The 25258-nt window shown below is 49.5% G+C and overlaps 1 protein-coding gene and 1 long non-coding RNA gene across 2 annotated transcripts; one reads left to right on the forward strand and one right to left on the reverse strand.

The window, feature by feature from the left end:
- Positions 1-8779: 8779 nt before the first annotated feature.
- On the reverse strand, positions 8780-22091 carry LOC307096968. The gene is made up of 4 exons (XR_013813323.1): positions 21097-22091; positions 16983-17058; positions 14156-14262; positions 8780-9279 (listed from the first exon to the last, which is right to left on the reverse strand). It is a non-coding gene; the product is annotated as an uncharacterized lncRNA (long non-coding RNA).
- Positions 22092-22286: 195 nt separating this feature from the next.
- Positions 22287-24776, forward strand: HES1 (hes family bHLH transcription factor 1). Its single transcript, XM_079766757.1, has 4 exons — positions 22287-22629; positions 22762-22857; positions 23098-23185; positions 23861-24776. Exons 1-4 carry the CDS (start codon positions 22522-22524, stop codon positions 24409-24411), a joined length of 843 nt encoding a protein of 280 aa, XP_079622883.1. The 5' UTR covers positions 22287-22521; the 3' UTR covers positions 24412-24776.
- The last annotated feature ends 482 nt before the right edge of the window (positions 24777-25258 follow it).

Consider the following 25258-nt stretch of genomic DNA (forward strand, 5'->3'; position numbering starts at 1 on the left):
CAACAGACCAGGCATTCTGTTACAAAACTTAAGAGCTGTACTTAAACTGCCTACCCAGGTGAGCAGGCATCTCACTTCCCCCCAGAAGGGAACTCACTCCTGCCAGTGGGCCAGACCCACCTTTTCTAAACGAGGAGCTCTGGAGGTGATTGAACACATGTGGCCATCTCAGTTCAGCTGCAGATGCCCTGAGGGAAAGAGATTCTCCCACTTCTTCCATATGGTCCCCAGTGCTTGACAGCAGTTTGTCACCTGCCAGGAGAGGGTTATTGGTTTGATTGGTTAGATCTAACAATCCGTTCAACTGGTTCACCAAGGACACTGTAGGTATTCAATCCACAGTGACTGAGTGATAAACAGATATCAGCTCACTTTTTGACTGGGAAATACTGAAAGGATGAAAACCTTCCTGCCTATGCTTCCAGACCCAGGTCTCCCCGACCACTCTGCCCTGCCTGGGCCCCACCCCACACTCCCCTATGGCCTGGTACAGACCACGACTGTACACCTGAGCCATTCTCCCAGCACTGATGCAATTTGTTTACTCCTCTGACTTCTCACTTGACTCAGATCCTTAGGACAAGGTTTTGAATTTTGCTCAATTTTTTAAAAATATACTTTAAATTGATTTTAGAGAGGAAGGAAGAGGGAAAAATAGAGAAAAACATCAATGATGAGAGAATCATTGACTGGCTGCCTCCTGTATGACCCACACCAGGGATACAGTCCACAACCTGGGCATGGGCCTGACCGGGAATCGAACTGTGACCTTCTGGTTCATAGATCGACGCTCAACCACTGAGCCACGTAGGCCAGGCTTTTGATCATTTTTTTTATCAGCCTCTCAGGTTATTAGCACAGAGTCTGGGACATAATTCATTCAACATGACATATAACATGGGGTTTAGCAAATGTTTACAAATGAAGGAATGAATAAATGCAGGACAAGGATATCTCAGGTACCAAGGAGCCATCCAGCCCTGGGCCAGGTGCGGTCTCTGAGGCATGGAGGGCCATGGGAGAATGAATATAACTCACCACATTGCACTGAACTTCATCATAACTGGTTTCTCTTCCCTGTGGATCATAAACGCCACGAGGCCGGGGGCTGTGTCCGTCTTATTCACCCCAAACTCCAGCAACACCTGCAACGCCATGGAAGGGACTCTAGGGATGGCAAGGAAACCCCAATTTTCAACTTTGATTTCCTCCAACTGTTATTACTCACTAAACAGAACAGAGCATTATGGGAAGTGTCGCATAGCCTGCCCCTTCACTGTCCTTCCGCTTGTTTTTTGGTGAGAACTAAGAACTGTTGGAAATGGGGTGGAGCTCTCTCTCTGTGTTGGAAGATTACCTGGAGCTGTAAGCAGGAACCACACAGGTCCCCCACAAACAGAGCCTCAAAGGAGAATGCTAATCCCCCCAGAGCAGGTGGCTGAGCAACAGGCAGCATAAACAATTCACCCCAGTAATCTCCTCGGAATGGAATGTCTTCAAACCTTCTTATACAAACCATCTCCTTTAAGAGACAGGACAGAAAAGTGATTTCCTAAAGTTTTGAGACAAAATCAGTTATGCGACATGGAGCTCTGTCCTTGAATTTTGCAAAAAGATATAATAGGTCGTCCCTTGCTCAGCTCTACCTCAGCACGGTCTCAGTTATAAATGACTTTAGCCCTAGCTGGCTTGGCTCAGTGGATAGAGTGTCGGCCTGCAGACTGAAGGGTCCCAGGTTCGATTCTGGCCAAGGGCACATGCCTGGGTTGCAGGCTCGATTCCCAGTAGGAGGCGTGCAGGAAGCAGCCAATCAATGGTTCTCTCTCATCATTGATGTTTCTATCTCTCTCTCCCTCTCCCTTCCTCTCTGAAATCAATTAAAAATATATATTTAAAAAATGAGTTTATTGTCACTATCTGGAGCTCTGGGCCTCTCCCAGGGCCAGACGTCCTTCTTCAGTCGGGCACTCACTGGCTCGGCTCTCGCTGGAACATCCTTTGTGTGGCAGAGGCTTTCAAGCTCCTGAATTGGACATTCTACACCTCAGTACCTAGGAGTCAACATGCATATCCCAGGGCCACTCCTGAGACTCCGGCTCAGTTGGCTTGGGGTGGCAGTCTGGAATCTGCAAATCTGCATGCTAACAAACGCCCCAAGTTCATTCTGGTACTGAGAACCCAAGGCCTATGCTTTGAAAAATCGCTATTTTAGTCCCAGGACTAAAACTCTTCTCCGGGCTTCCCGAGGCCACTGGTTGAGCTATCCTCTTCCCTGTGACTCCATCTACCCCCTGGACAAACCTCTCCTTAGGCACAAGTCACATTAGTGTCACGTAACTGTGGCCTTGTCTCTGTTTCTCTAGCACATCACACAGTGCGTGGCCTGTAGGGGGTATTCAGAAAATATCTGTTGAATCAATGAGTAAATAAGTAAATGAGTGAGTGAGCAAGTGAATGAATTTAACATCAGCACCGAGTAAGTACAGCCCTTTCAGGTTCCTCCCAATTCTTCCACCTCTAACTTGAGGAAACCATGACTTGCTATTTGAGACCATTTTTTCATTCTCTGTGTCCATGTGGCAATCTCTCGGAGACACTGAAGTCAGCACCAGTGGTGGAAAGCAGTTCCACACATACAGCCTAAGGGAGCCCGTCTCGTTCTCCCCTAAAGCCCCAAGATGGGTGGATCGAAGACGTCCATCCACAGGCGCGGGTGCTGTGGCTCCCAGGCCAGAGAAACGGCACCAGGACCTTCTCTCCTGCAGGAGAGCCCAGGTCAGATTTGGGGAAGGAGTGTGTGTGTGTGTGTGTGTGTGTGTGTGTGTGTGTGTAGGGTCGGGGGGTGGGGTGGGGGGGAGCGCGGAGGGGACGCGGTGGTTGCCCTTCTCCACCTCTACTGCTGAGAAAAGCTTTGGGCTAGAGATCCAGGTTGGGATGTTAATGGTGAGTTTTGAATCAAAACACAATAAGCTCCTCATTCCTTTCCCATTCACATCTTCCATTCTTAAGGCTGGAAATAAAAGACCCTGCCTGTCCTGCGTCCTGCCAGACTGCCCCAGGCTAAATCAAAACCTTAAGCTGCTGCCATTCACCTGTGCTCTGTGCTGTAAGCAGGTGACAATGATCAGGTTGGGTGTTGAGGACAGTGTGATGTAAGTGGGGCTGGTGATGAAAGAGTTGCTGACAGACAGTGCAAGCAGACACCATGGGAACAGCTTGGGCTATGAGGTAATTTGGTCCAACACGTAGGCCCTTCTGTTTTCTTCGCCTTGACATTCGATGCCCCAACAGTTATTCAGTAACCAGAAATGAGGTGGGTCCTATGAAATTCCTGAATCTCCTTGGGGATGGAAGGGGGGCTGTAGTTCTATGATCAAGGGCACGAGAAGAGAAGCCAGAACTGGAAACTTACCCCAGACAGGTGGATGAAACAAAACTCGGGGAAGATACTCAGAAGCAAGGGGCACCATTTCTGAGGAGAGAAAGACAATGACTCTGCGTAACATTTAACTCAGACAAGCATGCCCCGCTCTTCATGGGGAAGTGAAACGCGCTCCCAGACTGATGCATCACTCTAGCCTCTGCCACCATCACCACATGGTCAACTTCTCCCTCTGTGTCTCTTGTTTTAAGGACACCAGTCAGATTGGATTTAAAAACCACCCTACTCTAGTATGACCTCATCTTAACCAATTACATCTGCAACCGCCTTCTTTCTAAATAAGGTCACATTATACGGTACAGGAGGTTAGGACTTCACCATATATTTTGGGGACACAATTCAACCCATAAAAGGTAACAACCCCCAACAGCTGTAATCAGCCCAGCTCATAAAAGGAAATCCCAGAGCCCACACAGTCTACCTAGCTCCACTCAGTCCTGGGAAGGCCCTTAGCTATGGATACATCTGCGATTCCTCCCAAAGGTGGAAATGAGACATTCATTTATCAATTCTTTCAGCAAATATTTACTACGCACTTTTTAAGTGTCCTACACACACTGGCTATGGGTGAGAGATAAAAGACAAGGTCCCAGTTATTGATGAAGAATATTCGAAGAAAAACTGTTCAGTTTTGTAATTCTTTGTTCAACTGTCTCCAGCCTATACCGCTTAAGTATGAGCAGTTTGAGAGCCAGGTAACCTGGCCCAGGTGGCCTTTGAAACAGGTCCCACATATTCATAATTATTTGTGGAACTGGGCTGCAAGGAGCCTTTGGGAAAAGAAAAACAAGCATTCAAGGGGCTAAAGCACAATGTACTACAGATTAGAGGAGAGAAAAATCCAAAAGCCAGGGAAGCACAGGGAATACTCATGAGATTTTAGAGCTGGAGAGAATTTTTGAGAGCATCTATTTGGTGGTTTTCAAACTTAAACACAAAATCCAATGGAAATTTTTAAAAAAATGGTATGAAGACATGCAATGTGTGAACAGGCAAAAGCCACACGGTTCTGGTAGAAGGGTGAGAGGGTTTGCAAGTGCCCCTCCTGCTCAGAACCCCTCAGGCTCTGCCCGCACTCCCTGGGAGGAAGCTTCTCCCAGGCATTGGTTGGAAACCATGAGACTACTAATGGGGAAACTAAGGCCCCGAGAAGAGGCAATGAATGTGGTCCTCAGGGACATACACTGTGAGTCTACGGCAGAGGCAGGACTACTCCAGAGCTATCGACACCACCTCGTATTCTTGGGGAAAGTGGACAGGAAGATGGGTTTCCACCCCCTGGTCTCCCTTCTCATCCAGACTCGCCTTTTCCGCAGGCTCCTTCTTGTCCCCACACTGCTTTCCTGGTAAGGGCCTATCCAGTGCTGTGATCCTCTGTCCCTGGAGGCAGGGGAAGGGACTCAGTGGCTTTCTGGTTCCTTCCAGCCAGTGGAATTAGACATCCCCTCTCTACAACCCTGGTGAATCCTTCAAAACTCCCTAGGACATGCCCCACTCTATCCCTCTGTGGAGGAGAAAAATCAAGGTTCATGAGACACAAATTGGAAGTGATTTCTTCACAAGTTCGTTCTAAAACCAGCCTTTTCTGATCCAGATGTTTGACAGAGACAGAATAAGTTGGGGAGATGCATAAACTTCCACAAAATATTTCCACCTCAATTTGGGATAGCTTAGGAGTCTATACCCAAAGAACAGCCAACGCTCAGGTTTCTTAGCCCAACCAACTCAACCCTGGGAGAAACTTCCAAGGAGACCAGGTCTGTTCATGACGTGTCCTGTCCACAGTTGTGGTCAATTTGTCCTCCATCCATTGGAATTACTCTCCAAAAACTCACTGCAACCTTGGGGGATGTTTACTCCAGAGTCACTCTCCTGCCAGGGGCAGTAGTTTGGAGAAATCTCCAGAGAGTGGTGCCTCTAGGAGGAATGATGGGCCTTGATGTGTGTACTCCAGCCTCTGCCACTTACTACCAGGTGACTCAGGATCAATCTCCTGATTACTCTTGAACCTGTCCCGCCCTGTAAATTGGGGGTTTACCCACAGTCATTCAGCAAACACTGACTGAGCACCTACCATGAGCCAGGTGCAATGCAGAGCTGTGATGAACGCTGCCCCTCCCTACTTCACAGGCTGGTGTGGGGATCATCAGACTGTTAGGAATCTGAAAGTCAATGGTGGTGACATTTAAATGTTGTTTCTCCTCCAAGATCCCGATGGAGTGGGAGACATTTATTTCCCCAGCATGTCCTTTATTCCTCCAGACCTCTTTTTCTGATTTTATGCCAAAACAATAGGATTAGATCTCACGTTTTTCCTAACTTTCCATCACACCACCCATTTTGAGGGCTGAGTTGGCATCTGAAAAACCATGATCCCTGCAAATAGGTATTCTCCCGTTTTTCTTAAAAACAGGACTTTGCCTTATTCATCCTGCATTCCCAGCAACATAGTAGGTGCTTAGTAAATATGTTGGATGAATAAATGGGAAATCTTGCCTCCAAAGAGAAGAATTAATAAAATTAGAATTAAGAGGAAGAACACCTTTTCTGAGTTTATTGTACCTATTTCCATAGAGATCAGCATTCTCTTTAATACTGTCCTGGCTACTGTGACTGACTCCATGCTGCACGTTCCCTTTCTGGCTATGGCATAAAAACCCTTCATTCTACAGGACATTGTGTGCTGTCCAGCAGCCAGTCCCAGCTTCAATCTCCTGACATCTTCCTGTTACACCAGTTACACAAAAGGGAGTGAGCGATGCGTGTGTCCCCTGCCACCCTCATACTAACTGCCAGGGCCCAGGGGAATATTTTCATCCAGCCTTTCTCCCCCTTTCTTTTTTTCTTTTAAGCTTCTTCTAGTGATAAAAGCTGAAGCAAATTGAAATTGGCAGCTCTGTGGTCTTCAAGCAATAGGAAAAGTACTAGAGATCATGTGAACCACACTTTTGAAAACTTAAAAAAAAAAAATCTAATCTTGCCTCAATAAAAAACGACATCATGTCACGGTAGTCGGCAGGGGGAACGGCTTGAAAGTTGCTGGCAGTGGCCCAGCAGAGTTCAGGGGTTCTGCTGGCTGCGCCGAATTCCCACGGGAAAGGTGGAGGGAGAGGGCCGCCTTTCAGGTGAGCCCAGGAGTGGGGTGGGGGGTAAAGCTCCCCCTGAAACGCCCTGTAATCCCCTGCATTGCTGTAATCGCAGCTCGGGGGCTGGCTTCCCCCACCCTCCTCCCACCGGCCTTTCTTCCTGATGTAGCTTCTGGCCGTGTTCCCCGGCTGACTCTGAGGGAGAGACGACAGCCAACCTGGGAAATCTCAGTGACAACGAATCTCCCTGTGAGGGCACAACACCAGAGCCAAAGAAGGTGGTACCCACTGCCCAATCCCACTGAGTGGGGTGTCTTTGCACACTCACCCCTGTGTGGTCTGCGCCAAAGACAACAATCAAAATGGCAGGTTGGCTGTGCTGAGCCAGCCCTTCCGCATGGAGCTGCCTCGGCCCCGGGAAGTGCAGAGCCAGGGCTGGTTTCCACGGCACTCGGTTTACCTGTAGTTGATCGTGACTGTCTACTACCAGCCCCTGACTGTTCGTTAGCCACTTCCGAATGGGTATATACGGGACAGGTGTGAGTGACTGCCTCTGGAACACGGCTTGGGGGATGGGGCCACCCATGGAAGGGTTACTTTTTTAAAAATGTATTTTTATTGATTTCAGAGAGGAAGGGAGAAGTAGAAAGAGATAGAAGCACCAATGATGAGAGAGAACCACTGATTGCCCCACACTGGGGATTGAGCCCACAACCTGGGCATGTGCTCCGACGGGGAATCAAACCGTGACCTGCTGATTCATAGGTCAATGCTCAACCACTGAGCCACTGGGCTGGGTTACTTTCGTACTGCTTAAAATTTCTAACCATATGCATTTTTTTTACATTCAACCCTCAGTGATGCCTGTTTCTCCCTGTACTCCTCATCTGACTTAAGCTGAGATACAGAGGACCCCCCCAGGGACACAGATTGGACCAACAAGAGGAATTCTGGAATTTTAACTTCACTTGAAAGATTGGGCAGAGGGAGAGGCAAAACCAGTTATTTTTACATGAAAAAAAAAGAATATATGTGAAGTATAATGCAAAATGTACTTGGGTGACTAAGAGGAAACATAATGTTTTCATTCCACCGTATTCCATATACCAACAAACCAAGCACCATGCCAACCAAGCGCTCGGTGCCGGCTCTGTGTTCAAGAGTCCCTGAGCTGCAGGGGTGTCTGCGAGCCTGTTTATCTCCAGGGGCTGCGCCTGTGAAGCAGACTCTAGTTAGTGTCAACAACCAAGAGGGAAGGTGTTCCTAGAGGGGCTCGGAGTGGCAAAGCTGAACCTTAAAGGAGGGGAAGGCTATTGTTTGGCAGAGCAGGGGTGGGAGACGGTGAGCAAATGGTGGTGGATTGGCCTGGGCAGAAGTGGGCCTGGGGCAGAGAGAAGTGGGGGTGCAGAGAAAATGCAGGTAGACTCAGATAAAGAAGGCTCCAATGAGGGACTGAAGAGCTTAGACTCAAGGTAGCCAGCCCGTGCTTCTCAATCTCGTTCCTGAAGCCCCACTTCAAGGTGGGAGAGGGAGGATACATGCCCTGGGCGTTCAGGAGGTGGCCCAAAGCTGCTGAAGACCTTTCTTAGCAGTGTTAGTTCTACTGTCAAAACACATGCACAATCCAGTCACCGCTTTGCTACCATTCTGGTCCAACCCACTTCCATCTCTTACCTGGATGATGTCATAGCTTCCCAAGCAGGGTCTCCTTGCCTCTGCCCTTGCCGACCACAGAGCAGATCTTTTAATAATAGGAAGTCACATCATGTGGCCTCTTTGCTCAAAATCTTGCAATGGCTCCTGGCTTCCTCAGATTAATAGCCAGGTCATCAGAATGTCCCCAGGACTGCATCAGCTGGCCCTGTCACTTTTGGCTTCATCACTCTCTCACTCCCTTTCCCACTTTGCTCACTTTGCAACCATCACTCTGGTCTCCTGGCTTCCTTAGAGTACTTAGGCTAGATGTGGTCCTGCCTCCGAGCCTTTGTACTTGCTATTTCTTTTCTGGAGAAAGCTTCACACACTGGCTCCCTCCTCTGCTTCAAGTCTTCTCTCTAAGGCCTTCTCTGACCATGCAATTTAAACCTGCACCTCCTGGCACTTTCTATGTCTCCTCCCTTACTTGATTTCTCTCTGCAGTACTTGTCACCATTCAATATACTATCAAATCCACTTATTTATTTTGCTTGTCTATCTTTTCATCTAAAATTTAGGCTCCAAGGGTATGGATTATTTTTTTATTTCTGCTTTATCACAATGTAACATCATGCAACTCCTCCTTACGAAGAGTTGCAATTTATAAATGTAGAAGGAATAAGGGAAATAACATGACTTTTTGATTGCCACAGTATTCATTGCCACAGGTGAGATCCTTTGATAGATTTAGTAGGCAGAAGTGTAAGTGTAATAGCATATTTGCATTGCTTTGAAATATTACACACACACCCCAAAATAGCTTTTAAGAAATACAAAAAGGCGTAACTTGATAACAGACAATCCTGGAGAAACGATCTTAACCTTGTGATCATGTTTAACGGCAGTGAAATACAACGTCGTGTATGTCTGGGCGTTCTTCCCAATAATGCAGCTCCTCAATATCGCCACAAGAAAACGTCAGACAGACCCCAGTGGAGGACATTCTATGAAACAACTGACTAGGACTCTTGAAAGTGTCATGAAAGACAAGGAAAGATGGTGGAGCTGCCACAGAGTGAAGCAGATGAAGGAGATAACTAAGCACACTGTGGAATCCTGGAACAGAAAGAAAACACAATACATTAATGGGAAAAAAATGGTGAAATCTGAATTAAGTCTGTAGTTACAGTATTGGAGCAAGATGGTTTCCTTTGTTTTAATGATCACTCCATCGTTGTATAAGATGGTAGCGCCGGGGAAGCTGGTTCAAGGGTATAAATGAGCCCTATGTACTATTTTTGCAACTTTTCTATAAGTCTAAAATTATCTCAAAATATAAAAATATATTTAAGCATCATTGGGAAAATCTGGAAGTCTTTTTTGACTGAACTCTAGGCGTTGGGGCAGAAAGAAGGGGAAACAAGTCTAGGAGTTATTATTAAAAGTGGAACGTGGAAGAAGGGTCCACATAGTTCAGTCAACAAACCAGTTGTCATCTTTTGACTCCTCCTTCCCCATCATTATCCAGTCGAGGCCTGGCAGGTCTCTTAACCTCTTGAATCCCTTCTCTTCAGCCCACCAGCCCCACTTAAGTTAAGGCAGGGCTCCAGCTTCCCCTCTGGATTATGGGTCAAAAGGCAGATCAGAAGAAAATGAATGCATGTTGTACGGAAATGGAGTGGGGAAGTTGGCTCAAACCTATCAGTAAGTGAAAGGGAAAAAATCCACAAAACTCCAAAGCCCTAGTCTTGGTCATTGTACACAACCTTTCTTCTCCGAGAGAAAGCGGTGGACCCCACACAGGGTTATCTCCGGTTTTTAGTCAAAGAATTCAGCATATTTGGGTGTTTTTTCATCTCCCCCTTTCATTTATTGTTTCAGGGTAAACACTCGTGATTCATAAATGCCTTACGAGTGAATCAGTATTCTCCTGTTCAAACCAGCAGAGGCCACATCAAACAATAGCCCAACAAGGTATTATTAATCATTAAATAGGCACATAGAAGACCACTCAGGCAAGGAAGCCATTTTTCTTTTTGTCTCCTTTTTTTTTTAAGGGAATTAACAGAGCAAACCTTGACTTTGACCTATTCGAAAAAAATTTTCTGGGTGTTGTGCTTTTCTTTTTTTTCTATTAAAGATTTAGTCAACTTCAAGGCTAAAAGGGTAACTATTTCATGTGGGAAAATGCTCCTTCCTTTGGGGTCTTCCTTCCGCTATCAAACAATGGCTTGCATTTCAAATGTTAGCACTCGTTTTTCCACATTCACGTGCCTAAGAAAAATAGATGTGCTCAACCATAGTAAGTAGGTGCAAGAGTCCCTGGTAGCATCCCTGTGCAGCAGCCATAATCTGGGTGCAAACTGGTAGGGGAGGAAGCTCAGAGCACACACAGTCTACAGAAGAAGCAGCCAAGTCATGTCAAGCATACCTTGAGCACAACCGTCCAACCGTCAGGGGGCCTCCCTCTGACCCTGCTTTCTCCTTTATACTCTAGGTTCAAAAATGGGGCTCCTACCTCTGTGGAAGGCAGATCAATGGCATCACCTTCCACAGATGTTCAAGTGCTAAAACATTAGTGACTGGGGAAGAATATTTCTTCTCAGGAAGCATCCCTGACGAAAAGATAACGGAAGAGACGGATGAAGAAACTAGCAGATGCCGTCATGGGCCCACAGAAGTAGGATGGCCACATGTCCCAGCTGATGCCAGTTGTCCTGACATAATTGTTAAAAGCATTACCTCCTAACACTCAAGAGTGTCCCAGTTTGGACCATACATTATATGCTCATCTACAAGAACCTGCTGGAGCAGGAAAGACCTCAGACAGTCATCTTGCCCACCAATCTTTCTCTCATATAAATGCAACTGGGGTCCCGGGAGGGCTTGTTCACATAACTCTTTTGGATTGTGTCCCTCTGCAGCCGCCCCATTCCTTCCCGGGGAGGAGGGGCGGGGGTGGAGGGAGGAGTCACCCACACATCTTGCTGATGCCCCTGCCTCCACCAGAACTCTTTCCGTGGGCCTGAGGCTCATTTCAATGATCAGGGCCAGGCCACACCAAGCTCTACATCGACCACAGACAAAGCCGCAACCACAGCGCTAGGGTGGTAGAGACCCTCCTCCCTGGGAAAGGAGAAGAAGCCAGATCCCTTTTTTGGTTTGTCCTGCTCCCACAGCCTGAGATTCATAAAATACCGGCTGGAGCTTCTGCTTTGTCAAATACTCATGGACAAATTTACCACAGTGGCTGTCCATTTCTTTGCGAATATTAACATCTTGTGACTTTTTTCCGATGAATGAGGGTACCTATGTTACTTGTCCAAGATACGTATATAGCAATGCTAAAAACAGCTGACAAGGTACACTGTATTTACAATATGCCAGGCATTGTTCTACGCACATTATATACAGTGGTTCTCATAATAAACCTGGTAATATGAATGTCTACCCACATAACCAGTAAGTAAATTGAGGTACAGAATGATCATGTCACCTAGCTAGAAAGCGAACAAGCTGGGATGTGAACCAGGGTCATCAGTCTCCAAAGTCTTCATTTTTTAGCCACTTGCTAGAGTTTCTTTTCTGAACAGATATAGAGATATGTGTTCAACATTCCTATAAGAAATGATCACCAGGTCAGTCAAATCTCAGCTGTAAAACACTTGAAGTTCACAGAGGAAGGTGCTATTTAAACATGAGGCCATTTCAGCTCGCCTTTATAGCCCCTTTATCAATATCACTCAGCATCGTAAAACAGCAGGTGTGGTGGGGTGCTCGATAAAAACAGGTGGTTTTGTGTGTAGTGTTTACACCTATTGAACCCAGTGTGTCTGGGCATGATTACTCTCTACTTCTTGGTTATGCAGAATCTTCCATGATGGGTGGCATAGAGAGACTGAGGGCACACGCAGAGGTAAGCCATGGCCCTCCTCCTGGGGACCTGCCCGCTTCAGCGACTGCCCACCAGACTCTCCTGTCCCAGGTGTCCTCCTTTTCAGTTCCCTTCCCAGTTTCCAGAAGGACCAGGGATCTCCCACTGGCCTCTCTTGCCGTTGCATCTGCTGCCCAGTGGGGGAACCTACCTGCTTAAATCTTACTTATTAACTATACACAGATATGGCAGACTGCGATTACAGTAGAATTATTTGGGAGCTCAGTATCTCACTTCTTCCCACGAACCTTACCCTGGGAATTGCTTTGTACTTTCATATGGCCATGTGGTGGTGTGTCTTTAATAACCATCAATAAAGATAGGCCTGGGGAAACATGGACAGCCACAGACTCCTCTAAATTCACCGATTGCAACAGAGCAGGGCTGTCCGCAAGGGTATCCTGGCTGCCCAAAGGCAGTCACCAGGAGTGGTCAAAGTTAACCCAGCCCTCTGATTCAGCAACCAAAGAAAACGGGAAAACGGGCTGACCCTCTGAGGGTTCCATGACATTGCCAATAAGACATACCTAAGTCAAAGTTCGTTTATGCAATTATTCTTCAAATATTTGAAAGTTAATTCAAGTTAAGTTCGGGTCATTGGAAATTGGATGGTTTAAGCCCCTGACTGTACTGTCTGACTACCATCAACACAGGTTCACCAGACACAGAGAAAATAAGCGGAGATTCCTCCCATCTGTCTGATGGCAGGTACTTCTAGACACGCCATCTGGGTCTGTCCCAGGTGCCAGACTTTGCGGGCAGGTGATGAGGGTGCAGAGGGTTGAAGAGCCACCCCGGACAACGATGGCAACTACTCGAACGTGGTTACTGGGCCCTCTGTGACTGTGGGAGCCCAGCGAGATGAGGCCCCAGCTGGATACATGTGTGAGAGGTGCACAACGTGGCCATCTCCTCGGGAAGCCAGTAACACTCTGGGACTTTCTCGGGGCCCTCCTTGGGTCAGGCAGGCGGCCACACACCAGCATGTCACTCAGAGCTCCCCTCCCCTGCTCCTCTGGCATTTCAGTCAAGGCTGGCCGTGGTGGTCCGACCCTGCAAAAGGGGAGGTTCTTTTCTCTTCCTCACATAATGTCTCACCCAAGCAGCCCCTGAACCTGGTCCAGGCCATGGGACTTTATGTTATGCTGACAGCAATACAGACAGCATAGAGCAAAGCTAACTAGAGAGGAAAAGCGATGCGGATTCCAGAGTTCTACAAGGGCCCTCAGTCACAGACCTGGTCTCCCTTGCCGAGGGCCTTCCAGGAAATCCCCCCAGAAGGCACTGGATGCTGAACTAAGCCGCTCCAGCCTCAGCCCAGGAGAGACTACGGCCATCACCTTTCGTGTCTTTCCCAGAACCTGCTCAATCATCTTCTCGCTCAGTGAGATCTCTTCTCCTGACTCTCCTCCTCCCCAACGCCCCCTCCACCCCCGGCTTCTCACCAAGAGGAAGGACCTTTCCTCTTTGCTCCAAAGATGCATCCTCTGGATTACGAATATGCTACACCAAGTTGTCCCCTCTGTTCCGGTTTCTGGAAATCTCATTGTCGCCTGTGGCTGAGAAGGAAAATGCGGTTCTCTCCTGGCCTCTAAGCTCCCTGCCCGGCCATGTCTCTCTAGAGCAGTGGTGGGAAGGTGAGGCCTCAGGGCCGTATAAGGTCCAAGAATCGTTTGGTCTGGTCCTGCCAAGGCATTAGGGGTGAGTTAATTAAATGTCTGACTGAATATAGCAGACGAATTTTTAAGTTGATAATTGTATATGGCCCACAAATGATGTTATAAATATCCAAATGGCCCTTGGCAGAGGAAAGGGCCCCCACCCCTGCTCTAGAGGGACTATTTTCCAGAAAGCTCATCTGTCCTATACCCTGTGCCCTCCGTAGCCCAGGGCCCTGTCGAATGTCTCCTGCATTGACCACTTGAATCCTGTCTCTCCCCCGCATCCTCCCACCAAAGTCTTTCTAGATCATAAGGCTGTATGTAATGACAACTTGTCGCAATGGACTAAAAAGTGCCTTGTCAACTCTCAAGTACAACAAAGCAGGGAAACAGGTACCTCCAACTCCGTGGAAGAGACCAGAAGGCCCCAACCATGCCAGCGCCCACCAGGCTTACGCTGCATCTGTGGCGGCTGCCCGAACATCTTCTCTTCATTCCCTAAGCCTGATATCCAAAGGAAAATACAGGGTGGGCAAAAATAGGTTAAATTACCGGCCATCATTACCTAAAAGATGAATCGTAAGTAAGGATACAAAATAATAATAATAATAATAATAATACAAATAAATACAATAATTAGTAAATAATACGAGGATGAACTGCTTCATATACTCACAACTCTAAACTTACCTTTGCCCACCTCTGTATATATTTCACAAGCAAATACCATTCATAGGCCACTGGGAAAATCTCTTCTATTTCTCCCCTTTCCCTCTGCTAAATGTGAGTCAGCCAGCAGCTCGATGTGATCGTGCCCCAAGGCCTTCACTATATCACCAGCATCACACCTTCTCTGGGCCTAACACAAGCCTAGTATTGACAGAACATAGATTCAGGGCTGGAAATATTCTCTCCCCCAACCTTCCTTTTCGAGCACAAATAAAGGAAACAGGTTAGCCATTATAAGAAAGAAGGGATGACATGAGGCAGGAGGATTGTCCTGTGTGGGCCCTCTAAGTGGCTTCCTATCTCCTGGGACTCTGAAGTCAAGATCCCTTCTTTTCCAGAGGTTATGGAGTGATGAGCATATCCGAGAGAGAGTTACAACGCAGCAAGCCTGAAATGTAACCGTGCTCTGTGCTGGGCATATTCTGTCATACTACCAAAATCACTCACCAGCACATAGCTCATCCGGAAAACCCGTCTTTCGTGGTAATGTTACTCACTTGCTGTAGACGGCATTTCAAAATGTTCTCATATAGAGATACAGTGGGGCGGTTTTCTGGACTGGTGGGCAGGAAACCTGAGCCTATTTTGGCTTTGCTATACCCTCTCTGGGGAGGCTGTCTGACCTTGGGCAAGTCACTTCCTCCTGGGCTCAGTTTTCCAATGCCTTCAATGAGGGGCCAATTCAGCCGCTGTTTAAGTCCTTCCCCTGCCTCCTCTCTCCCCTTTGCTCTGAGAGACAATGCAGAGATAATACTGACGGTGGTTTTAATTAAAATGTTATACACATTTGCCCCATATTACTTTTAGGCCCTAAATTTTACCTAAGTAGTTTTCCTTGCTAGCTGAGTTTTGCTTTTGTTTGTGACTTTTTGAGAAACTTGGTCTGATATCCCCGTTTGAACAACTCTCAGCAATCCAAACAAACGCATGTCCTGGGTTGAAAGGGCCTAGGCTTTGCCTCCCTTCCTGGGCCTTCCAGGCCCCCCCCCCCCCCCAGGGTATAGTTCTGAGCCTTTTACACACAAGGGTACAAGTCAGATCCCTGGGGAACGACCTCCTGTATCCCGGGCTTGCAGGCTTGCCTCACTGCAATGCTGCTCAGAGGGTAAAAGGTTAGCCAAGAGCACATTCAGAGCCTTCCCACCACGCTGCTGCGGCCAGGCCAAATGTGGGAGTTAAGGGCGCCCTGCCCCCACCCCATTGGGAAAGGCTTTCTTGGCAACCATCCTCCTTCAGAGCCCATTAGAAAGCGCACATTCCCGTGGTCTCTCTGGCTCTAGTCGAGTTTTCCAAGAGGCGGTGGGGGTGGCGGAAAGCACTACAGGCTGCTGTTAGCCAATGTTGAAAGCTTCTGTCTTCCACCTCCACCCGCAGCTAGCCGTCCAAGGTCCCAGCTTGGCCGGGAACCAACTAAGCAGTTTTGTTCAGAAGTAGCGACTTATTTTTATCAAAGGTGGAATGCAGAGCTGCAGTTGTTGTAATGCCCCCGCATGGCAACCAGGACTCTTGCTCCAAGCTCTAGGGAATCCTCTTCTCTGCCTGGACCCTTGGCTTTCTAGCCTATCCCTTTGCCACCCAAAAACTGGGTGCAGAGCAACTCCCGTGCCTCCGAATTAAGACAGAGAAAAAGTTCTGGAAATTCAAAGTGTCTTTATTAATGTGTCTATTTTCAATCCAGGCTTTGGCGGTGATAGCCCCTCTGTAACCCCACCCTAAACTGACCCAGGACCACAGTACTGTGGTGTGACCGAAAGAGCTCCCAGCTGGCGGCTAGCCCCCACTCTGGTGTATGGTACTGGGGAACCCTTGAGCCAGTTCCTTGCCCTCTCTGAAGCTGAGTATCCACTTGTAAGTGGTGACTGTCTGGCTCAGTTCCCTCAGTCTTTTGGGGTCACAAAATGCTTTGAAATTCTGCTGAAATCTATGGACCCTCTCCTCAGGGAAAAAATAAATAAATAACACATCCATTCATTCTTTCAAAAAGTATTCATGGAGAACAATTTTGAATTCCATTTCACGAGCTTTATAGGCTCTCCGGGAGTTCATCCATGAACCGTAAGGTAAGAAGTCCCAGTTATGAATTCTGCTGTGACGCGCATAGATGGACTCTTGTCCAGAAGAACCATAATAATGATTCTAGTAAAGGATCATAAAACTAGCAGTCAGGCAGGTGCCAGAAAACAAAGGCAGCCAGGCAGGCATTATGAAGGTGATCTCAGGCTTCCCTCCCCTTCCTGTTGTGGTGCCCCCACCCCGCACGCGCACAGGCAAACAGGCAAGCACGGCAGGCCTGGAATGTGCTGTTCCTGGGCACTGGGACTGCAGGGAGCCGGCTGCAGCCCTGGAGAGACGACAAACATCTCTTCTATCCTGGACTTTATTTTTCTCACGGTCTCTGAAAGGGCTGCGATCAGGTGATATGTGTGGGACTGCTCCCGGTACAGGTGCGGAGCAGGTACCAAGGGGAGGAGAAAATCCGCCCAGTGTGTACTTACTCAAGGCTCTTTCAATAGCTCTCCCAGATAGCTCTTGGCAGGGCAGCGACCACGTCTCTGGCAGGCTGCAGGGAATCTGAGTGTGAGAAAGTCAGTCAAGCGGAGGAAAAGGGGGGGCGGGGGAGGGAAGGGGGGAGAGCTTCAAGTCCTCAGGCAAAATACCTTTTTTCTTCTTCTCTCGCTCTCTCTCCTTTCTGTAGCTTTAAACCAAACCCACAAATCATTCAGATACTCCAGGACAAAGGGGAATCTCACTACATGTGGATGCATTATTTGTTTTAAGGCTTAAAGCAAACAGGTGAAGCAATAAGACAGAGAATAACCCTTCTTGGGAGCAGAAAAGGGGAAAGAGGAAACACAGCAGCCTCTGGTCCTACCAACCGCGCATGATACAGTAGCAAAGACGCCTTGTGAGTTGCTGGTCTCACAGTGGGATCAAAGACGTGACCGCTGATGAACACGGTCCAATATCCTCTCTGCTTTGGGAGAGAAAGGAGGATGACTGAAAAATAAAGGTCGTTGCGATCTAAGAGGAGCCTTCCAAATCCAAAGTCTTTTCTCGAGTTTAGGAGCTTAATTCTCCATTTGAGAAAGGGGTGGAGAGCGTGTCAACGTGGTGCTATTTTCACTGCCCAGGAAAAGGATACGGAAAAATAGTCTGTGAGCACATTTGCAAAGAAGCTTTCTTCTTAAACAGTTAGGGTGGAGGGCCAGCAACTTCCTGGGTTGGTTTTTATCTTTGTTTGTTTGGCCCAAACACAAATTCATGGCACATTTTTGGTTACTTAACTGACCCGTCTGCCTATCTAAAAGTGTGTGTGTGTTTGTGTGTGTGTGTGAGAGAGAGAGAGAGAGAGAGTTAGTTGCTCATTCTCCCAATCTACACACTCCTAAAGTAGCCAGAAACAAGTTGCTGATTAACTGACTGAGGAGGCTGCTGTACGCACTGCAGTAAGACCCTAACTTGACTATATTCAATACTCATTCAACATTCTCCATGCACCTTCAGGGTGCCCAATCCTGAGGAGATGGAAGTTAGACCAAAAAATAAGAGACTTTTAGGCTAGAAAGGACAGGAATGGTCTACCCAGCTAGTTAATTAGGGCCCACGAGCAGACAGCAGTCAATGTCATAGCAGAGCTTCCTGGAGGAGTTACTGACTCTCACAGATTTGGGGGAAACCTAGAAAGGGTTAACATGCTTCCCTGGAAGAGTTTAGTTCCTTGGAAGAATCTGGGTCAGAGCATTTAGGCCGTTTTTAAAAATTCAGATGCTGAGCAGAAGCATTTTAAGAAGCCTACCACGTCTGCATGGCAGAAAGGAGGGTGACTTCATAGGCTCATCACCTTTCACCAAGAGGATTTCAAACACACAGGAAAACTCCACCATTTTCAAAAGCAACAGACAATTTTCTGTCATCATCACTTTTCCATCTCTTTAAAATAACAAAGCAAAGTACTACCCCATTGGCCCAGGTTGCAGGTCAACAAAGGAGACATTGTTCATCATTTCTTCAGAACATGATAGGGCACAGCCTGCTCTGCAGTGTTAACTCTCTCTCTCTCTCTCTCCCCTCCCCCCCCCGCCCCGCCCCCGCCCCAGAGAGTAGCCTGAGGGGCAAGAGTGAGTAAATCAAGCCTGCAATGAGCTAAGATTTGGCTGCAGACTTGAGGGCTGTCCTGAAAGGTGGAAATGAGGCTTGGAAGGTAAATATGGTAAAAATCACAAGGATTCCTTAGTTCAGTGGTCGGCAAACTGCGGCTCGCGAGCCACATGCGGCTCTCAAGCCACGGTTTGCCGCTCTGTTGACTAATGAGTTTGCCGACCACTGGGATAGGGGCTTAATCACAAGGAACAATAGCCTGTAATTATTGGAATCGAGAGTCTAGGTCAGTGGTTGGCACACTCATTAGTCATGTGGCTCGCGAGCTGCAGTCTGCCGCCCACTGCCTTAGTTAGACTCCAGGGCACAAGGGGTGCATTAAAGGGAAGGCAGGTTGCCACTGAACTTGGATCAGTGGACAGTGTGCAGCCATTGCCCAGTGAGCTGGTTCTGGGCAGGTGCCTCCGGGAGAGTATCAGCCTACACCCGTCACTTAGGAACCTCCTTTACTGGCTTGAACCTCCTAACTGGGCTCTCTGCCTTCAAATCCTACAACCCACTCTCCACACTTTTGCCAGAGCCATCTTTGTATAGGAGAACCTTAATGTCTCTTCTCTGCTCAAGAGCAGTTTATAGCCTTCCATTGTCTAAAGGTAAGTCCAGAGTCCTTTATCCAAGGGTCTTGTGACATACCTTCAAGCCTCCTCCTTCAGTCCCTTCTTATGATCCTCCCAGTCACACACCCTAGGGTCCAAATCATTTCCCTGAACGAGGACCCCAAGTTCCAGTCTATGACTTAAATGCCATGCGTACTTCCACCCTCCCCGGCCCCATGACTCACCACATTTCCAATGCCCCTAATCCTATTTTTTAAGATACAAAACATAGGCCACTTCCTCCAGGAAGTTTTCCAGGATACCCCAACTTATGAGTAATTTAATCATCCTAAACCTCCTCAGCATTTTAATTCTGTCTAGACATATAACTGTCTCTACTGAACCTAGGACATACCAGAGAAATATACTGGGAAATAGACATTAGTTGCACTTATGGATATAGTATCTCTACTCTAGTCTGTGGGCTTCCTGAGGGTAACACCTATCTTACTCATTCCTGTATCCCCAAATAGACCAATACTGTTCCCCATTCATGTATGCATTAGTGTTTCTTTTAGGTTCTCCTGATCTCTCCGGCCATCATCTAAGCCCAAAGAGAAAGGAATGGTAGAGGAATGCCCGGTCATCAATCAAAAAAATCAGGGTCTGTCTGCCTCCAGAGTTGACTGGAAACTCCTTGTAGGCTGCCACTGTCTCTCTCAACGTGGTAATCCGAGGGATTAACACACTGTCTGGCATACAGTGGCGTTCCATAATGAAAGAAAGAGGGGGGCTTGCACAAGGTCACCCAGAGTCAGGAATCGCCTAATCTCAACCGGGAGGAGATCTGGTGAAATCATTTACAACATTATCTCAGTGGGGAGCTCGGAGGAAGGAAGGAATGAAGTGTCTGAGAAATGTGTGCCAGGCCTTCAGCGGCCTCCAAGCCTTGGGAAGGGCGGGGGGGAAAGAGGGGGGCGACATCAAACAAGACGCCTAGGCTGCCCCAGCCGCCGCCTAGGCTGCCCCGAGCCGCCGGAACAGCGCGCCGAGCTCCCGGGCGGCGGGGGTGGGGGCGAGGGGTGGACGACCCGGGCAGGCGAGCCAGAGGGAGGGAGGGAGGGAAGGAGGGAGGAAGGGCGGCCGGCAGGCCGGGGTAGTGCGCGTCGCCCGCCCCGCGCGGCAAATCCCCCAGGGAGGCCGCCGCCAGAGCCCTGGCGCTCCCGGCCCGGCGCCCGCCACGTGGCACCCGGCGGCGGCGGCGGCGGCTCCTCGCGGCGCGCGGCCCGGCCAGCCGGCAGCACGCAGCCGCCCGCGCCGCCCGCCTCCTCCCGGCCGCCCGCCGGCGGCCTCCCGGGCGCAGTAAGGGGGAGCTGCCCGGCCGCCCTGGACCCCGGGAAGAGGCGGGTGGCGCGAAGCCGCTTTAACCGCAGTCGCCGAGCGGAGGCAGGAGGCTGACCCGGCCGCTTCCTAAGTGCGGTCAGGCATCTCGTGACCGCGGCGGGCGCCCGGGGCCCCGCGGGGGGAGGGAAGGAGGGCTGGCCGGGGCAAGGAGCAAACAAGAAGGCCCCCACCCCTCCCCCGGGCTGTTGCTAGTGAGGCTTTCGCCCGAGTTAAAACCCCAAGCCTGAAATCAGGGGTGGAGTGGGAAGTTGGAATCTTTCCCCACTCTCCACCCTGGGGCTTGCGCTCCCCGCCCCGAAGGGCTGACCTTGGCCGGGGGAACGCGGGGGAGGGGGGCAGCAAGCGCAGGGGCTCGGCTCCCAGCCCGCCCGCCGCCCCCTCGGATTCCCAGCCCAAGGAGGGGGCCCCGGACACACACACACACACCCCACACGCAGCGCGCGCCAATGAGCCCTGGCCAGGGGCAGGGGGCGGAGTTTTCCCAGGCTCGAGCACAGCAGCTGCTATTTACCTTCTTGGCTTCTCCTGGGGACCAGGAACCAGCCCCCGCGCTCCGCCGCCCGCCGCCGCCCCCCGCCTCTCTGCCCCCGGGGCGCGCGCACACACACTCACACACGCACGCACACACACATCCTCCCGGCCCCGGCCGCAGCCGCGGCGGCAATAAAACATCCTGGCACGTGCTCCGGCTCCAGGCGCGCCCTCGCCGGCCGGCTGATGTCAAACTGCAGCTCGGCTGGTGTAGCTCTTAAAGGGCCCGCGTGCGCCGGGTGCTGAGGCTGCGCCGCCGCCCGCCCGGCGAGGAGGAGGGGAGAGGCTCCTGCACAGCCTGCCACCTCTAAGTGCCACAGAACCGAGAGCCTGCGGGTGGAAAGGGAAAGAGTGGAGATGGCGCGTCCCTGAGGCATTGCCATCAAAGTCCTCCTTGTTCATCTTTCATTTGAAATTCTATTTCCTTTCTGCCCAGTTGGAAATTATTCTGATTATTTCCAGAGGAAGAGCGGGATCCAAGCCCCAACTCCTGAAGAGGAATGAAGGGTGAGGATCAAAACCCACCTTGCTCTGAACAACCTGCAAATGTAAGGTGGGAGGCATTTTTTTCCCTTTTCTGCATGACAAAAGGACTTTTTTTTTTGTTCTTTTTCTGCATGATCGACTTTCACCCCTGCCCCCAATGTATAGTCTGTGCGGGAAATTACTTAGATGTTTCGGTAACTCACACCCTTGCACACGTTCCCCCTTTTCTTTTAACCACTGCAAGTATAATCTTTTCCCCTGTCCTTCTAAACCTTTTAAAAATATTTTTCAAATTAACTTAGCGTCAAAGCAGCTCTATTACCCATTTGAAAGGAAATGAAGAGCAAAGACCGTAGCCCCCAAAGAAATAAACTAGACTAGAGCAAAACCAATGCGGAAAAAATCCTGCCTAAAGCAAAGCCCAGCAGGGATACTATCAAAGGGTTAAAATCCTTTTGATTGACGTTGTAGCCTCCGGTGCCCCGGGCTCAGGCGCGCGCCATTGGCCGCCAGGCCTTGTGCCTGGCGGCCAATGGGGGGGCGCGGTCCACGAGCGGTGCCGCGTGTCTCCTCCTCCCATTGGCTGAAAGTTACTGTGGGAAAGAAAGTTTGGGAAGTTTCACACGAGCCGTTCGCGTGCAGTCCCAGATATATATAGAGGCCGCCAGGGCCTGGGGATCACACAGGATCCGGAGCCGGTGCTGATAACAGCGGAATCCCCTATCTACCTCTCTCCTTGGTCCTGGAATAGCGCTACCGATCACCAAGTAGCCATAAGATATAATAAACCCTCAGCACTTGCTCAGTAATTTTGTGAAAGTCTCGAATGAAAGGGACATAAAACAATTTTTTTGTGTGTGTCTGAAGGACTCCAAAAATAAAATTCTCTAGGGATTAAAAAAAACAACAACAACAGAAAATGCCAGCTGATATAATGGAGAAAAATTCCTCGTCCCCGGTGGCTGCTACTCCAGCCAGTGTCAACACGACACCGGATAAACCAAAGACAGCATCTGAACACAGAAAGGTAAGGGCAGTACCTGTATCTCTCTGCAGCCCCAAGAAATTAAGCTGGGGTGGGGGTGGGGTCTTTTATCCCTTAAAACTCCCTTGGCGAAATGGCAGATCCCATGGGAACTCAGGACTTTTTATTTTACAGTCATCAAAGCCTATTATGGAGAAAAGACGAAGAGCAAGAATAAATGAAAGTCTGAGCCAACTGAAAACACTGATTTTGGATGCTCTTAAGAAAGATGTAAGTGGATAATGCTGCTTTTTTAGTTTTAATAAATGAAATACTATTTCTCAGGTACTACGTAAGAATGAAATCCTCTCAGGCGGATCTTCCCCGCCAGCATTGCGTTCTTTGAGGCGGGAGAGGGCTGGTCCCCTTCAATGGGGGTCTGGGGAGGTCGGCGCCGTGGGAGGGACCCCCAGCACTCCGAGGCTGCTGGCGGGGGTCTCACTTGCCTTCCTTGCCTCCTCTTCTGTGCAGAGCTCGCGGCATTCCAAACTGGAGAAAGCAGACATTCTGGAAATGACAGTGAAGCACCTCCGGAACCTGCAGCGGGCACAGATGACGGGTGAGGGCGGCTTGCCGCATCCCCCTCTGCGGGCGTCCCTCTCACCGGGCGGTGATTTCTTCCAGACTTCCGCCCGTGGTTGTGAGAGGCATTCAGCTACATTTTACTGCCTTGGCTCACTCTTACGTTCCCACGGTCTGGGGCTTATTTATAGCCACAACTCCAAGTTGTTACTGTTCCGGAAAGGGAGGGAGAGTGGTTGCAGCGGCGAGGGCGGCGGGCGGTTTGGCAGTGGGGAAAAGCGGGTGGGGGCCAAAGGGCTTAGAACTGTGGCGTTTTGAGCTGCGTAGAGCCTGGAGGTCTTCTGGTTTAGCAGTCCCTCCTCCCCCATTATAGAAGGGGAAATGAGGTTCGGATGGCCGGGAAGGGCATTACCCAAGGTCACATCGCACGCGCTGAGTGTGTGTGTGTGTGGGGGGAGGGCGGGGGGGTAGATCTAGGGCCGAGATCGGTTTAAATCCAGTGATTAAGAATGGAGAGAAGGAGCGTCTTGGCTTAAGTCGCCAAGCTAGTGTGGAGAAGTGGATCGTTTTCCTAAACCCACCCACCCTAGCTGGAGGCAGTTCTGCGGGCCCAGTGGTCAGGAAGGCGCGCCGCGGGGACCTCCCAGGGCGGAGGCGGTGGCCGCGGGGCCAGGGCCTTTCGGTGACCTGTCTGTCTCCTTCTGGTCTGCAGCCGCGCTAAGCACAGACCCGAGCGTGCTGGGGAAGTACCGCGCGGGTTTCAGCGAGTGCATGAACGAGGTGACCCGCTTCCTGTCCACGTGCGAGGGCGTTAACACCGAGGTGCGCACCCGGCTGCTCGGCCACCTGGCCAACTGCATGACCCAGATCAACGCCATGACCTACCCCGGGCAGCCGCACCCAGTCTTGCAGGCGCCGCCCCCACCCCCGCCGGGACCCGGCGGTCCGCAGCACGCGCCGTTCGCGCCGCCGCCGCCACTCGTGCCCATCCCCGGGGGCGCGGCGCCCCCTCCCGGCGGCGCGCCCTGCAAGCTGGGCAGCCCCGCTGGCGAGGCAGCTAAGGTGTTCGGTGGCTTCCAGGTGGTGCCGGCTCCAGACGGCCAGTTCGCCTTCCTCATCCCCAATGGGGCCTTCGCTCACAGTGGCCCCGTCATCCCAGTTTACACCAGCAACAGCGGGACCTCCGTGGGACCCAATGCAGTGTCGCCTTCCAGCGGACCTTCGCTCACGGCCGATTCCATGTGGAGGCCCTGGCGGAACTGAGCCAGGCCACCCCTCCCCCTAAACTCAACCTCTCTCTCTTCTCTCGGGACACTGAACAGGAACTTGGATGCTGGGAAAGAAGAGAACTTTTGTGATTAATTGGTTACTTTGTTTTTTTTAATTTCTAAAAAGTTACTTTTTTGTAGAGAGCTGTATTAAGTGACTGACCATGCACTATATTTGTATATATTTTATATGTTCATATTGGATTGCGCCTTTGTATTATAAAAGTTCAGATGACATTTCGTTTTTTACACGAGACTTCTTTTTTATGTGATGCCAAAGATGTTTGAAAATGCTCTTAAAATATCTTCCTTTTGGGAAGTTTATTTGAGAAAATATAATAAAAGAAAAAAGTGAAGGCTTTTATGTCTTAGAACTGATTATTTCAGAATATGTAAAAAAAAATAAAGGCACTTGGCAGAATTTGAATTACAAGTAATCTGAGAATTCAGGAACTGGTTCTTTTGTTATTCGAAGAACATTTTTAAAAACCCATCAAACATTTCATCATGAACTATATTCCATTTAATTTGCAAGAACCCATGGGATATGGCTTCTCTGATCAATTTGTGATACATTTCTTAAAGGATTTCAAACATTTAGTTATAGTTGGGTAGGTCATTCATTGTACCTGCTCCTGAGAAAGGTTGAACGGAACTGAATTCAGGAAGTTAATGGATCTAGTATCATTGCCCAGGTCACTTTAAGGGAGGCTCCGGCAGCCCTACCCCCCGGGGGTAGCTTACCAACATTCAAAGTAAAAACACTCTTAACCAGTGCAGCCTCCAACCTTCAAGTGTTGGAAGTCTTCCTTTAATTAGCCAGTCCTTAGGTTCAGCTAGAC

This window comes from Cnephaeus nilssonii (genome assembly GCF_951640355.1).
Source record: "Cnephaeus nilssonii genome assembly, chromosome: 3".
Lineage (NCBI taxonomy): Eukaryota > Metazoa > Chordata > Mammalia > Chiroptera > Vespertilionidae > Cnephaeus > Cnephaeus nilssonii.

What these genes read in the sequence shown, in the direction of transcription:
- HES1 (XM_079766757.1), top strand. Translation starts at nt 22,522, where the DNA reads ATGCCAGCTGATATAATGGAGAAAAATTCCTCGTCCCCGGTGGCTGCT. An exon ending in TGGATGCTCTTAAGAAAGAT is followed by an intron (nt 22,858 to 23,097) that starts GTAAGTGGATAA and finishes TCTTCTGTGCAG; the next exon opens with AGCTCGCGGCATTCCAAACT. An exon ending in GCAGCGGGCACAGATGACGG is followed by an intron (nt 23,186 to 23,860) that starts GTGAGGGCGGCT and finishes TCTGGTCTGCAG; the next exon opens with CCGCGCTAAGCACAGACCCG.